The 12,556-nt window shown below is 45.1% G+C and overlaps 1 protein-coding gene across 1 annotated transcript in view; it reads right to left on the reverse strand.

Moving 5' to 3' along the window:
• Lhcgr (luteinizing hormone/choriogonadotropin receptor) overlaps positions 1-12,511 on the reverse strand; it is a 59,475-nt gene extending 46,964 nt beyond the window's left edge. Inside the window, exon 1 of the mRNA XM_055623082.1 lies at positions 12,339-12,511. Within this exon, the coding sequence (XP_055479057.1) occupies positions 12,339-12,511 (173 nt within the window). The remainder of the gene's footprint in view (positions 1-12,338) is intronic.
• Positions 12,512-12,556: the final 45 nt, after the last annotated feature.

The following is a 12,556-nucleotide window of genomic DNA, read 5'->3' on the forward strand; positions in this document are numbered from 1 at the left end:
CATGGCAGTTGTTGGGACCGGGACAGCAGGACTTGCCATTTCCCTAACTTTGTGTTATCAGCTTTCTTCCCAGTTCATCCAGGACTTTCAGCAAGTGGCTCAGACAATACTAACCCTCCAAGGACAGATTAACTGGCTGGCAGCAGTAGTACTTCAAAACCGACGCAGACTTGATCTCTTCACAGCTGAAGAAGGTGGCCTTTGCCTCTTCCTCCAGGAGGAATGCTGTTTTTATGTCAACCAGTCGGGTATAGTAAAAGACAAAATCCAACAACTCCAGACAGATTTACAAAAACAAAGGGAACTGCTTGAGGCCTCTAGCTCCTGGGCCTTTGAGAGCCCCATGTGGAAATGGATTCTGCCCTTTGTCACACCTTTCCTGCTTGAATTTCTGCTTTTGCTTTTTGCACCCTGCTTACAGTCCTCCAACAACAAATCAAAAATTCTCCAAACAAACCATTAATCAGTTACTCCTACAGGATTATCAACCTCTGCCCACAGAACCAGATGACAATGACCCTGATGGTGAGGACCAGCTGTACCCTGAGAATGACGACGCCCCTAATCAGCAGGAAGTAGTTTGAAGAGCAAAGGTTGCCCCTATGCCCTCCCCAACCATCACCCCTTCCTAGTTTCTCACTTTTTAATAAAACAAAAAGGGAGGAATGTTGGGATCTGTAAGCAGGCATCTCTACGGCCAGCCCCAAGGGACCTGACAACTGGTTATCTGGTATCTGTGAGGCCACCAGACCACCCGCTGACAACCGGAAACTACCTACGCATGCTCTGGGTCGCCGTATAAGAGAACTCGGAGCTCCTGCTCTCTCTCTCTCTCTTTCTCTCCTGCCTTGTCCAGAGAAGATCTCTGTGAGCCCTTCCCCTAATAAACCACCCATGTGTAACGGGTCGCATGGCATGATTTGTGAACCCTCCATGTAACTCTCTTTCACACGATTCAAACAACGTGATCACCACGTGATCTGATGACTGCTGGAAACACTGCACTAGATCTGTGAACCAGGGCAAGGGGCTCCTCACAGGCTGTTTGTCTCAGTTCCTCACTACACAGAGGCAGACTCACGCTGGGAAAAGGGCAGTGACTCTGGAGGCGTATGATAATTCAAGGACGGATCTTGATACTGGCCTCCACATCTTTGCTCTAGTGTAGTATTTGCCAAGAATCAAGTCAGCCAACCATACAGTCTTTTGCTTTTCCTGTGAAAAATCTTACTTTCTAAATAGCCCTTGATGTTTTTGAGGGTGCACCATCAGACTTGAGCTTGAAGATGCAGCCTTGAAGCCCTCCAGAGTGGGTTTTCTCTCTTTGTCCAATTTTTGGCCAAGTGCCGTCACTGCTTTTAACACTGCATGTTGTTTGGGAATTTTCCAGGTGTTTATACAAACTCTTCTGTCATCAAGCACGTGGTTTCTGCTGGCTTCTGCTTCTACCCAGCCTGTTCTTCCAACCTCTTCGTTCTCCACCAATCTCCACTCCGAATCATTCTGGGTCTCCTAAATGGCTCTTTTTCAATTTCCTTTGGATTTCTTCATTCCTTTTCTATTCCTCTTCCTGACAACTCTCATTCTGCCACTTGTTGGGGGTTGGCCTGGTGCTATGTATTTTAATGCTAATTACTGGCCCCCAAGATCTTGTCCCTGCTCAGAAGAGCACATTCGCATGCAAACCTATCCTTGTTCTGTAAACCTGCATAAGTTACTATACCTGATTATTGGTTAAACGGCCTATACCTGGACAGGGCAGAGTGGGGTAGACACAGCTAAGGTCCCTGGACTTCCGGGACAGGAGAGAATAAGAGGAAGGAGGATGCTATGATGGGTTCCTGTGAAAAACAAAAACAAAACAAAACATAAAAAAAACCAAAGCACGTGTGCTGAGAGGACGGACTCCAATAATGTCGTGAAAAGGCCCAGATGAAGAATACAAGCAAGTACTTTGGGATTATGGATGAAAGGTCGACCAGATGAGGAGGATTAAGGCAGATGGCATTGGATGGGGGCTGGGAGATGGGTGGTGAAGTTATTGAGCCAGCATAGGTGAAGTATAGGCCTGGTCCAAAGTAAATAAGGTAATTATAAAATGTAACGTGTCTATGTCTTATTATTTGTGATAGCAGGTTAAATAATACCTCTGTGATAACCTTTGGGCCAATAAAAAACATTATATAGCCCAGCACTCATTCTTTTATTTACCACAGCAGCCATTCTAGTGCTCAAGTATCTTCTGTAATGTCTCTTGGCCTAGTAAACCATCAACAAAAGTCTTAGACTGAGTGTACTCATGTCTTAACCTTTGTACTTTCTCCCATTTTCACACACTTAGACATGTTTTGTCCAGTACGACAGCCACTAGCCCACATGTGGTCAGGCCACAATCTGCTGAGAATGTTTCTGAACTGTGGTGACTTGCAAGTCTCAAAAACACTAATTGTTGAAGACTTGATAAGAAAAAAGTGAAATATCTCAATAAGTTTTGAATTGCTTGCTAATTAAGGTGATCATATTTTACATACACTGTGTTAAATAGTTTGCTAAAATTCATTTCAGCTTTAAAAAGCTTCTTACATATGGCTACTAGAAACTTTTAAATTGTGCCCATGGCTCATATTGTCCCTCTGGATAGTGTCTCCCTAGGCAAATCTGATTGCTTGTGCTTCTTGGACTTGCCTCACATGTCCCTGACTCATTCACACCGTTTCTACACCTGGCAATCTTCACCCTGAGCTGTGGGCCAAGTTCTGCCCTCACTTCTAGGTCCTTCTTTCCCAAAAGCTATAGTTTGTTAAGCAAAAAGTCCAATGCTGTGAGTGGGATACTCCTCTCAAGTTGTTGGTCAGGGTAACATGAAGACCCCAAAATAATACAGGCTATTGTTACTGCTCTTAGTTGCCCACAAGAACTCAAGGATAAAACCATATTGCTTTGGTTGCAGAACATGGAGAAATCAGGGTAGTACTAACCAAGTTGGTTTCTTCCCTGATGGCTAGCTTTCATACTACTGGAAGGTGCTCTGTGCAGCTGACAGTAAAAAAGTCATCAACAGTTTAATTTAGCTGTAAACTTTATCAATTACAGCAATGACCAATGTGGCAAGATCCTCCATGTATGCAATAGTGGCATGAATGTTAGGGTAAACAACTGCGTTCTGGTCGCATTTAAGGCCCATTACATAGGAAGAAATACAGGTCTAGTGCTATGGCTTTTTGAGAACGCATGGTTGCGGCACTCACAGACCCCTAAGGCCTGTAAATTACTATTATTTTTCTAAATGGACATAGCATCAAAATGCCCTCTGGATTCCTATCTCTATGACCTTAGATTAGTGCTGCTCTCAGACCTTATCAGTGAAGTTTTTTTTTTTTTTTTTTTTTTTTTTTGTCTAATGGATGGTAGTTAGTTCAGAAACTCATAACTGACCAGGGAGTAAGTGTCATGGTGTGCTAAAAAAGAAATGGGACATCTGTATGTGCCTTTCCTCCTACTATCAGGGTTAAGGAACCATTGCAGAGGATGGGGCAGAAAGACTGTAAGTACCAGAAGCTGGAATGGACCAGAGTGAAACAGTGCTTTCTGGACATGGCAAGCTTGTTGTAGTCATGAGCTCATTCCAGCTAGGTGGTCTGCACAAGGTCTAGCCAGTCAACATTCTAAGACGGAGGACAGAGGGTCATTAGCCCCAACTCCTCCTAAGGTGCTATTGTCAATTAATGGCTTCCGAAGTAGAGAGAGTCAGCTCCCTTTAAGAATGTGGTCCCTGGTGGGTCTCCAGTGGATGAGTGTGTGGGCAGTTCAAAGTAAACTGGGTAGGCTATTTTTTAAAGTAAGGTTGTGAAGCTGGCAAGAGGTATGGGGAGGTGGATCTGAGAGGAATTAGGGGGAGGTCTAGGAGTGAGTATTATCAAAACACACTGCAATTCTCAAAGGATTAACAAAATATTATATTTTAAAACCTTATATAATATTAATCCAACACAAGAAGGAACTCACCATGTGCTTTTATTCATAGCTTCTCCCTGTGACAGACTGAAGCTAGCTGGACTATACTTCATGGCAACTTTCCTTCCTTGGCAGGGCCTAGAATGGATGAGTTCACTGATTTGGAGGTGAGTCTTCTATTTGTCCCGGGTCACTCTTAAATCTCTAAAGGCATGTGACTTGTTTTTCACTTTGTCTCTCCACTGTTTAGGGATAGGAGAACTGAGAGGAGATGTGAGCATCCCTGCTTGGTAATTTTCTCTTAGACTCTGCTCATGTAAGGCTCGCTTGACAACCTTTTAGGGAGAGACAGAGAACAACTTTCCGTGAAATGTTTTGACGCTAGGGAGCCACTTTGAGAGTTTGCATTTGCTCACTGATTTAAACTTCCAGCCAGTTGGCGCTTCCCCAGTAGGAAGTGTGGTCTGAGTGCCTTGCATCTAAGATGGCCGTTTCTAGAGCACCCAGGAAGCTTCCACAAGGGGTTTATGAAAGACCCTGTGAATGAAGATGTTAAGAAGACTCTGTGGATAATGGCTTTTCCAAGTCATTTGTGCACCAACTAAATTAAAAATATAAAGCCTCAGAGGAAAATGGTAAACACATCTAAACCCTTGCTCAAAATCCATTTAAAGTTTCCTAAAGACACACAGGAAAATAACTCAATGTGCCCTCTAAACTAGAATTCTTCCAGCAATAATATAACATGTCAAGAATAACTCTGGCAAATGAAACTACATGTTGAATTCTCCCCAGGGAATGTCTGTGTCATCTGTAATGATTTCTCAAAAATATTTCTCAGAGGTAGAGAATATTATGTTGTCAGGGCAGCGACCCAGTGGAAATGCTTCAGGAAGCTTGGTCATTCATTACAAGCTTCTCCTTTCTGATACTTAAAACATCTTTCCCTCTCTTTTCCTTTGGAACTGAACATGTACAAACCAGCTGCAGCTGATATACCAAATACTGTTAATTAATATGAGGATGGAGTTAAGTTCCTCAAATTAGAAAACTCAACTTGGTCAATGCCCTTCACCAAGGCTTCTTTGTCCCTTTAGCTAGAAAAAAGACGGTTCCTACCTCTGAACTCTACCATGTTTATGATTCTCAGGTTGTAAGCGCCTGCATTCCCATCAGGCATCTGAGCATTGTTCCTCTCTCTCATACGACCGACCAGAAGACTGTGAGTTCCCAGACGGCAGGGTGTGGGAGTCTTTGGATGCCATAGTTCAGTGTATAGATCCTGAGGGATCAGTAAGTCTGAGCTGAACATTGTGTGTGTGTGTGTGTGTGTGTGTGTGTGTGTGTGTGTGTGTGTTTAGACTGAGGCTCTAGGATGGGAAATGAGGAAAGAAAAGTATGCAAAAGGGGTTTGGCTATCCTATGGGGAAGCTGAGTCTGAAATCAGCTTAGACCTGGGGAGGGATATTTCAGAGGCAGCTTGGGCTGGGTTGTCAGATCATTAGACTCCAGGCAATAATGAGCTGTGTTATTTTGAGATTTTTTAATGCATTTCCCTTCCAGATTGAGTGGAACCACTGGGTGATATTCTCTAATGAACACCTTTCCGGCACACTGTTCTGTCAGACTTGGCCCTTGGGTGGTAGGTATTTGCTGTGCAGTTATATCTGGGCTGTGGGTTTTTCAGTCTTCCTGTGTCATCAGTTTGTTATAACAATACTTTGTCATTGTGTGAAGCCTTGATTTTCTAGTACTCTTGGCTCTGTTGCCATGCTTATCCTCTTCACACAGAGCCCCACACAGAGGCAGGGTCCATTACATTCTCTGCATACAAGGCATGGGGTTTTACTGCTAGGCCAAATATGCAATGAAAATTAGGAAAGAGGGCTTGTACTAGAATCAAGACTGCCCAGGATTGTCATCCTGATTAAGCAGACCATCTTGGCGCTGTGTCAGACTCTGCCGTATCACACCAGAGCATCCCTTCCCCAGGGTTCAAGATGCTACTGCTGATGGTCATGAGAAGTCAGGGGCCCAGGAGTAACCTCACGGCATCAGAGTCAAGGACAGCAAGGGGCAAAGCCTTCCTTCTCTAAGTTGTGTTTGTTTGTGAAATAGGCTTCTTTGAATTTGGCAAAGGTGGCCTTAAAGGGCTATCATTCAAGGCCATGTGCAGAGGAGCTGTGAGCAGCTGGCTCCCTAGGAGGGGTGTCATCTCCCAACAGTGTGGACGCTGAAAAGATGGAGACCCAGGGGAGAAGCCACTAAGAACTGCCTATAAGCCAGAGCCTGGTGAGAGGTGTTCTCTTAATTCTCTTCTAAAATCACGAATAGAACTGGTGGGAAATTTGCTAATCTTCATTAAATTCTGCATTTTTTTCTGAAAGCGAGAGAAAGTGCAGGTACAGAGAACATTGGTTCAAAGAGCCAGGGCACTTCCATTTTAAGCAAACAAGGCTTCTCTCTGTTTCCTGATTCAAAACCTCATGAACAACCAGAGTTACTCATGGTTAAGGGACCTCGAGCCTGTACTCTGGGAGATGGCATTTTGGAAAGAGGATTTTGTTGCCTTACTTTAAGAAACGAAGTCTGGGGCTGGAGAGATAGAGCAGTGGTTAAGACCACATGCTGCGCTTGCAGAGGACCTTGAGTTTGATTCCTACACCCCTGTGATGGCTCATACCCAACCACCTGTTATTCTAATTCCAGGGACCTAATACTTTCTTCTGGCTTCACTGGGCACCAGACACCTATGTGGTGTATATACATACGTGTAGGCAAACACTCATATATATAAATAAATATTTTTAAAATTATGTATTTTATAATTTCTCTCTCTCTCTTTCTCTCTCTCTCTCTGTGTATGTGCATGAGTTTATGTTCAATGTGTGTATGCAAGTGCTCGAGGAGGCCAGAGGGTGACAGAACTCCTGGGGCTGGAGTTACACACAGTTGTAAGCCACCTGATATGGGTGCTGGGAACCAAATTTGGGTTCTCCACAACAGCAGTATGTGCTGCTAGCTGTGGGGTCATCTCTTCAGCCTCAAATAAATAATATAAAAATAAAAAAAATAAATGAAGGACAACTAATGGGCTTGAGAGACAGATAGTAGTAGGTTAGCAAGCAGAAATGAGCTCTGGATTCACAGATTTTGGAGTTAAACAATCAAAACCCCAGATAGCCCAAGGCATTCCTGTTTTCTAAGCAAGGATCTACCCACAAAGCCAAACAGCTTCTTATTGACTCAGCTTTTCCTTGAGGTTTCAGTAGCTGTTTGTGTTGGAGTATTCTGCTAAGGGGCATCATTTACTGTCTTTAAAAGGATGGTTTTAAAAACAAAGCCTGGTCCTTGAAGAGCTTGGTACAAGGAGACTATTTATCAGCTCATCCAAATGTAAGGATTGCGTTCAAAGCATGGCAGGACTGGCTATCAAAAGATCAAACTTTTGCAGGAGTCTAAGTTCTTGCATGCAGGGGCTTGGAAAACTCACTCTTCTGTTCTCCAGACACTTTCCTGTGATCTGATAGCTGGTGTTCCCTGCTCTGGGACCCTATACTTACACCCCCAGCCAGGCCTTGCTTTTCTGGAGATACAGGTGCTATTTATGGTTCAAAAGACAGACAGAGAGCCAGCAGACTGTAGGGTCTGGATGCTAACACAACACAAAGGTACAAAGAACTCCCCTGACTATCCACAGACCCCTCACTGGGACTGACCTTGAGTAGATGGAGATTTAGAAAGTGATGTTTAGCTGTGGCATGAGTTAGCATATATTCTCCCTTTTGCATAGGTTTATTGTTCTCTTAATCTACCTCATCAAGTTTCCTGGGTTGGCTTTGCATGCACTGTGAAAACAAGACTGACCCTGAATTGCTAGACATAGGACAATCCTTCTGCCTTAGATTCCTGAGTGCTGGGATTATAGACTTGCACTGCCACACCCAGCCTGTCTACTCAATTCAATGATGGAACAGTTTGATAAACACTTTAATCACCATAATGCCTATGAAATGCTGGGACTCTTGAGTTGAGTCAGACTTCTTCAAATGGTTCTCACTCCAGCACTTTGGTTGGAAATCAAAAGCCGAGGGAAGTTTTGCTTTCAGAAAGCCTTTCTATTTTGGCTTGTCATATTTTGCTAGAACAGTGACTACTGGCATCTAGTCAGGGGTCAGGGATGATGGCCAACAGTCCTCCACAACAAACCATCACTCCCCAAATGCCAAGGTACTGAGGTTCAAATACCTAGATTACTAGAGGAGGCACATTTGAACAAAAGATAAAATATGGAAGACATGTGACTGCAGGCTGTCAAGGCAAGTATGCAGAGAGCCTGGGGCAGTGTGTGTATATGTGTGTGTGTGAGAGTGTGTGTGTGCGCTCATGTGTGTACTGTGTGTAGCAAGCATGGTGAAGGCTTCAAGGGAAAGGGATTCCTAACCATGGTTTGTTCTTATCTCTCTGCATGCAAGCACCAAACAGTGACTTGAATTAGTCAACGGTACAACATTTTGTACAGTTCTCTGGGTAATTACTCAAAGATTTCTCATGACTTTTCATCTTCCTTTAAAATGCTTTTTTTTTTTCTCCAGCAGGTCTGGGAGAAGGAAGGACTCACTCAGTTTTGTTCTTTTCTTTCTGGCCAGGCCCCTCTAGTGGGACATGTAGTTCTTGTATGTTTCCTTCTTTTTTTATGTCAAGGTTCAGCTTCCTACCCTTGAGCCACAAAGCCTTTCTCTGGAGAACTCGGTCCCTTAGGATTCTTAGAGCCTTATTCCCTCTTTCTCCTCCCACACTTGTCTCCTGTGAGTTTCTCCCTTGATCAGCTTCTCAGAACAGAGCCACCGTCCCTATGTGTGCCAACCATCACTGCACTGAGTGCTGTACTAGCGCTGGCCCCCCTGGATGGGGGCCGAGAGAGAGAATCAGGAAAGTGCCGGATGCTCATCTTCCAGGTGTGTTGAACCAGTGGGTTCTCAGGTGTTCTCTTTGCAGAGTCTGGATTGTGCCATAACTGAGCATCTAGAAGCTTAATCTCTGTTCAGTAGGCTCAACATGCAAAAAATAAATTGCTATGATTATTATTACCATTTACTTACTTACAGGTTTTCAGAAGCTGTTTCCATATCAAGCAGATCAACCTTCCTGTTGTCATAGAGACAAAGATCTTTATATAACTACGTGCAAGGTGATTTCTCCCCTCCCCTAACCAGTTGCATAGAGCTAATACGAAAAAAGGAAAGGGAAAATTTTAAATTATTTTTTTTTCATTTACCACCCCCCATTAAGACAAATGAAAATGTAGGAGGCTGTTTCTTGTGTCATAGTTTAGGTTTTAAACACTTATGTCTTTAATGAGAAATGGAAGGGAGGGAAAAATATGAATAATTTGAACAATGTCATTTTGAAAAATTGCCAGCAGCGGGTTGTCAGTGATAAGCAATTATCACTCATGCACTTTTTGTGCTTTTTAAACAAAATAGTGAACTTCAGACAAAGGGCTTGGACGGCTGAGTTTTCAGCATGACTGAAATGACTGAAGCAGAATTGTATCTACTGAGGGAGACTGATGAATTCTGAGGCGCTTTGCAGTACTCCCTTTTTTGAACCTCCACAGCCTGGGTGCCCCTCCCTTCTGCAAAGCCTAACCCTGCATACTTGTTCATGCCAGACCACAGCTCCCTTTTGTCAGCCTGACTTCAAAACCTCAGCTCTCTTCTATTTATTAACTTCCAATAATTTATTATCCAGAGCACTTTCTGTATTGTGATTTTTTTTCCTTTATTCACTTCTCATCACAAATGATAAATTTATGAGGGGTGATAGCCTGTGGCCCTCCACTTTTATTTTCTATCCTTTCTTTCAATATCGCCTTACACCTTTATCACTCGCTTTCTTTCCAGGACACAGACTGCCCATTTCCTAAGACTACATCTTTCCTTGAGGTTTTAGACTGAGGCTTCTCTATCTACTCTACTTGAGAGTTCACACTAACAAATATGTCCTCCTTCATCTCTAGTGTCCTCTGCCTGTCATTCTCTATGAGGAAAAACAAAAGAAAACCTTCCATTGTCCTGATTGGTTCTCATCTATCTCTGAGTTTGGGCTTTTTACTTTTATGCATTCTTCTTCTTCCAATAAATAGGCATATGCATGGAGGAGGTGATAGAGAAGGGGCACATATAGCAGGAGGAAGTTTATGCCATTATCAAGAGCAACACTTTGGTTCTTAACTTCAGTGTTCTATGGTGATTTCACAGAGTCTCTGATTCAGTATGATGGGCAGAGCCTGGGATCCCAGTCTAGCCTGGAGAAGCTAGTGTTGCTGGCCCACGTTCACACTTGGAGAAACATTGTTCGGAACTGGCAGCCTTCCTGTCTTTCCACGTGCCTCGGTATTTTAACCAGGAGGTTGGGTTCTCAGTGCTGTTCCTACAGTGGCTCTACCTCCACAGAGCTCACAGCTGAAGAACAAGGTCACCTCTCAGTCATCTGGTGGTCAGGAAGTGTGACCTTGCCATGCTTGGTGAGGGGCTCTTGAGATGTCTAGGAGAGGATGCTCACAGTGGTGGATGCTAAGGTAGGCCCTGTGGAGAATGCTGAGGATGCTCTAGGATCCCTTGTGGATAGAAAAGGGCTTCCAAGCCCTCAGAGCCAACTCCTAAGAATCAGAATTGCTCACTGTAATTTTGGTGTTCCTGCCTCCCACCTGGCCAGGATGAGCACTGCATCTACTTGAAGGCTTGTTAAACCATGCTGTGGGACAGTCCAATAGTGTGTTGCATTTTCATTTCTGCTTTCCTCAGGGAAGGGGCCTGTCAGGGTCCTCACCCGAGGCAACACGTGAGCAGCTCAACATCAAAGTGGCTAGGATGTGGCTCATCTATTCCTTCTCCATCTTCCTCTGCAGGGGCAGTTACCACCCAGTACCAATGCTGAATAAGTTGGGGGCAGTTTTTTAATTAAAGGAAAAATAATTTTCTTAGAAAGACAAGCAACTGCAGATAGGTAATTAATAAAGTTTTTCTTTGCAGCATGATAGCTGAGGGACACGGAGCAAGGGATTCCCACCTACTTAGATCTCAAGAGTCTTCTAAAGGGTGAGCTCCATGCGTGAAAGAAGGGTTGATAGTCACACAGTCACTCATAGGCGCAGTGCGGGAGGCTTGCCACAGAAGGACAAGCCAGAACTTGGGAGATGGTTCCACGCATTTGTTGATTGATTGAAACAAATTCTATCAGCGTGGCCATCACCTTCAGGGATTAGAGCTGACAAGATAATTAATGGAAGCTAATTAACAGAAACCCCTCAACCCTTAACTGTCTCTCTCAACCACAGTATTCCTAGAAGGCCATTAAGTTGTCCACAGGGGGCAGACCAAGTGCTCAGGGGGACTGTCATTGGTTCGTGCAAAGCCCAGGGAAGACCTCCGCCAACCTGGTGCGTGTGGGCTGCCTCCTGCTTCCTTTGGTGGTTTTACTGAAATTTAAGTTGTATAACGTAAAATTCAACCATTTCAAGTGTACAGGGCCATGGTTTTAGAGTGCTTACGTGAAACCATTACCACAATCCAGTTTTAGAAAAAACTCATCACCCCAGCCTTCCCCATGTTACCAGACACCATCGTTGCCCACTCATCCTCAGCCCTGGGGGATGGACTTTTCTTCCTGCCTTCCATCCATCTGGCCATTTCCATGTAAACAGGATCATGCAACATGAGGAACGCTTTTCCAAACCGGAGGGCATTTGGTATCCTGGCACTAGTAGCCCCCTCCCGTCTTCATCCCATAACTTCAGGAAGCAGTCGCCTTTCTCTGCTTACTGATGCTGCAGCGCCTTTTCCAAGTGCGAGTGGCACAGCAGAAGCCAGTGTGCTTCTGTCACTGCTTGGCTAGGCACAATGTGCAAGCACACGGCTGCTGGCACTGAAGAGCTCACCTGGTGGCCGGAAGCCAGACTGCTGCCTTCCCTGCCGACAAATCAGGTCACCCCTGGCCCTAGCGAAGAGCCCCGATACTACAGGCAAGGAGCCCACAGCAGCCTTCCTAGACCCCGCTGGCCAAGGCTCAGACCCATTCAGACTGCTCAGGCAGAGAATGCTGGTGAAGGAGTTCCCGTTCCACCAGAACTTCAGGCAGCGGCAGAGAGAGGCCTCCTGTGGTTTTGGGGCAGTTTTAAGTCACCTGCCTCAGTCTCCCCCATGGGGAAAGTGCAGGTCAGGACTGTGAAGGAGGAGTAAAGACAATCTCAAGCTCTGGGTCTTCATCACTGGGAAGCGTGAGGAGTTTGCTAGGGGGAAAAGTTATGTCCTGCTGTCCAGCAAAGGAGCCCAACATTGAGTAGCAAAAGGCAGGGACGGGGGGGGGGGCGGTGTACTCACAGTCGGGCAAGGCCAGCTAGAGGGCCAGGGCAGCGCAGGGCCCCGTCAGGCGTGCAGTCACAGGGCTCGGGGCAGCGCGACCCTGACAGCTGTCCGGACTGCAGCGGTGATGGCTTCAGCACCAGCACAGTCAGCGCCAGCAGCAGTCTCAGTGCTGTGGTCCTCCGCCCCATGGCCTGCCAGCCTGAGTGTGAGCTCGCGTGGCCGGGCCAGGATGC

This window comes from Psammomys obesus, unplaced genomic scaffold (assembly GCF_907164565.1).
Source record: "Psammomys obesus unplaced genomic scaffold, mPsaObe1.curated_primary_1811, whole genome shotgun sequence".
Classification (NCBI taxonomy): Eukaryota; Metazoa; Chordata; class Mammalia; order Rodentia; family Muridae; genus Psammomys; species Psammomys obesus.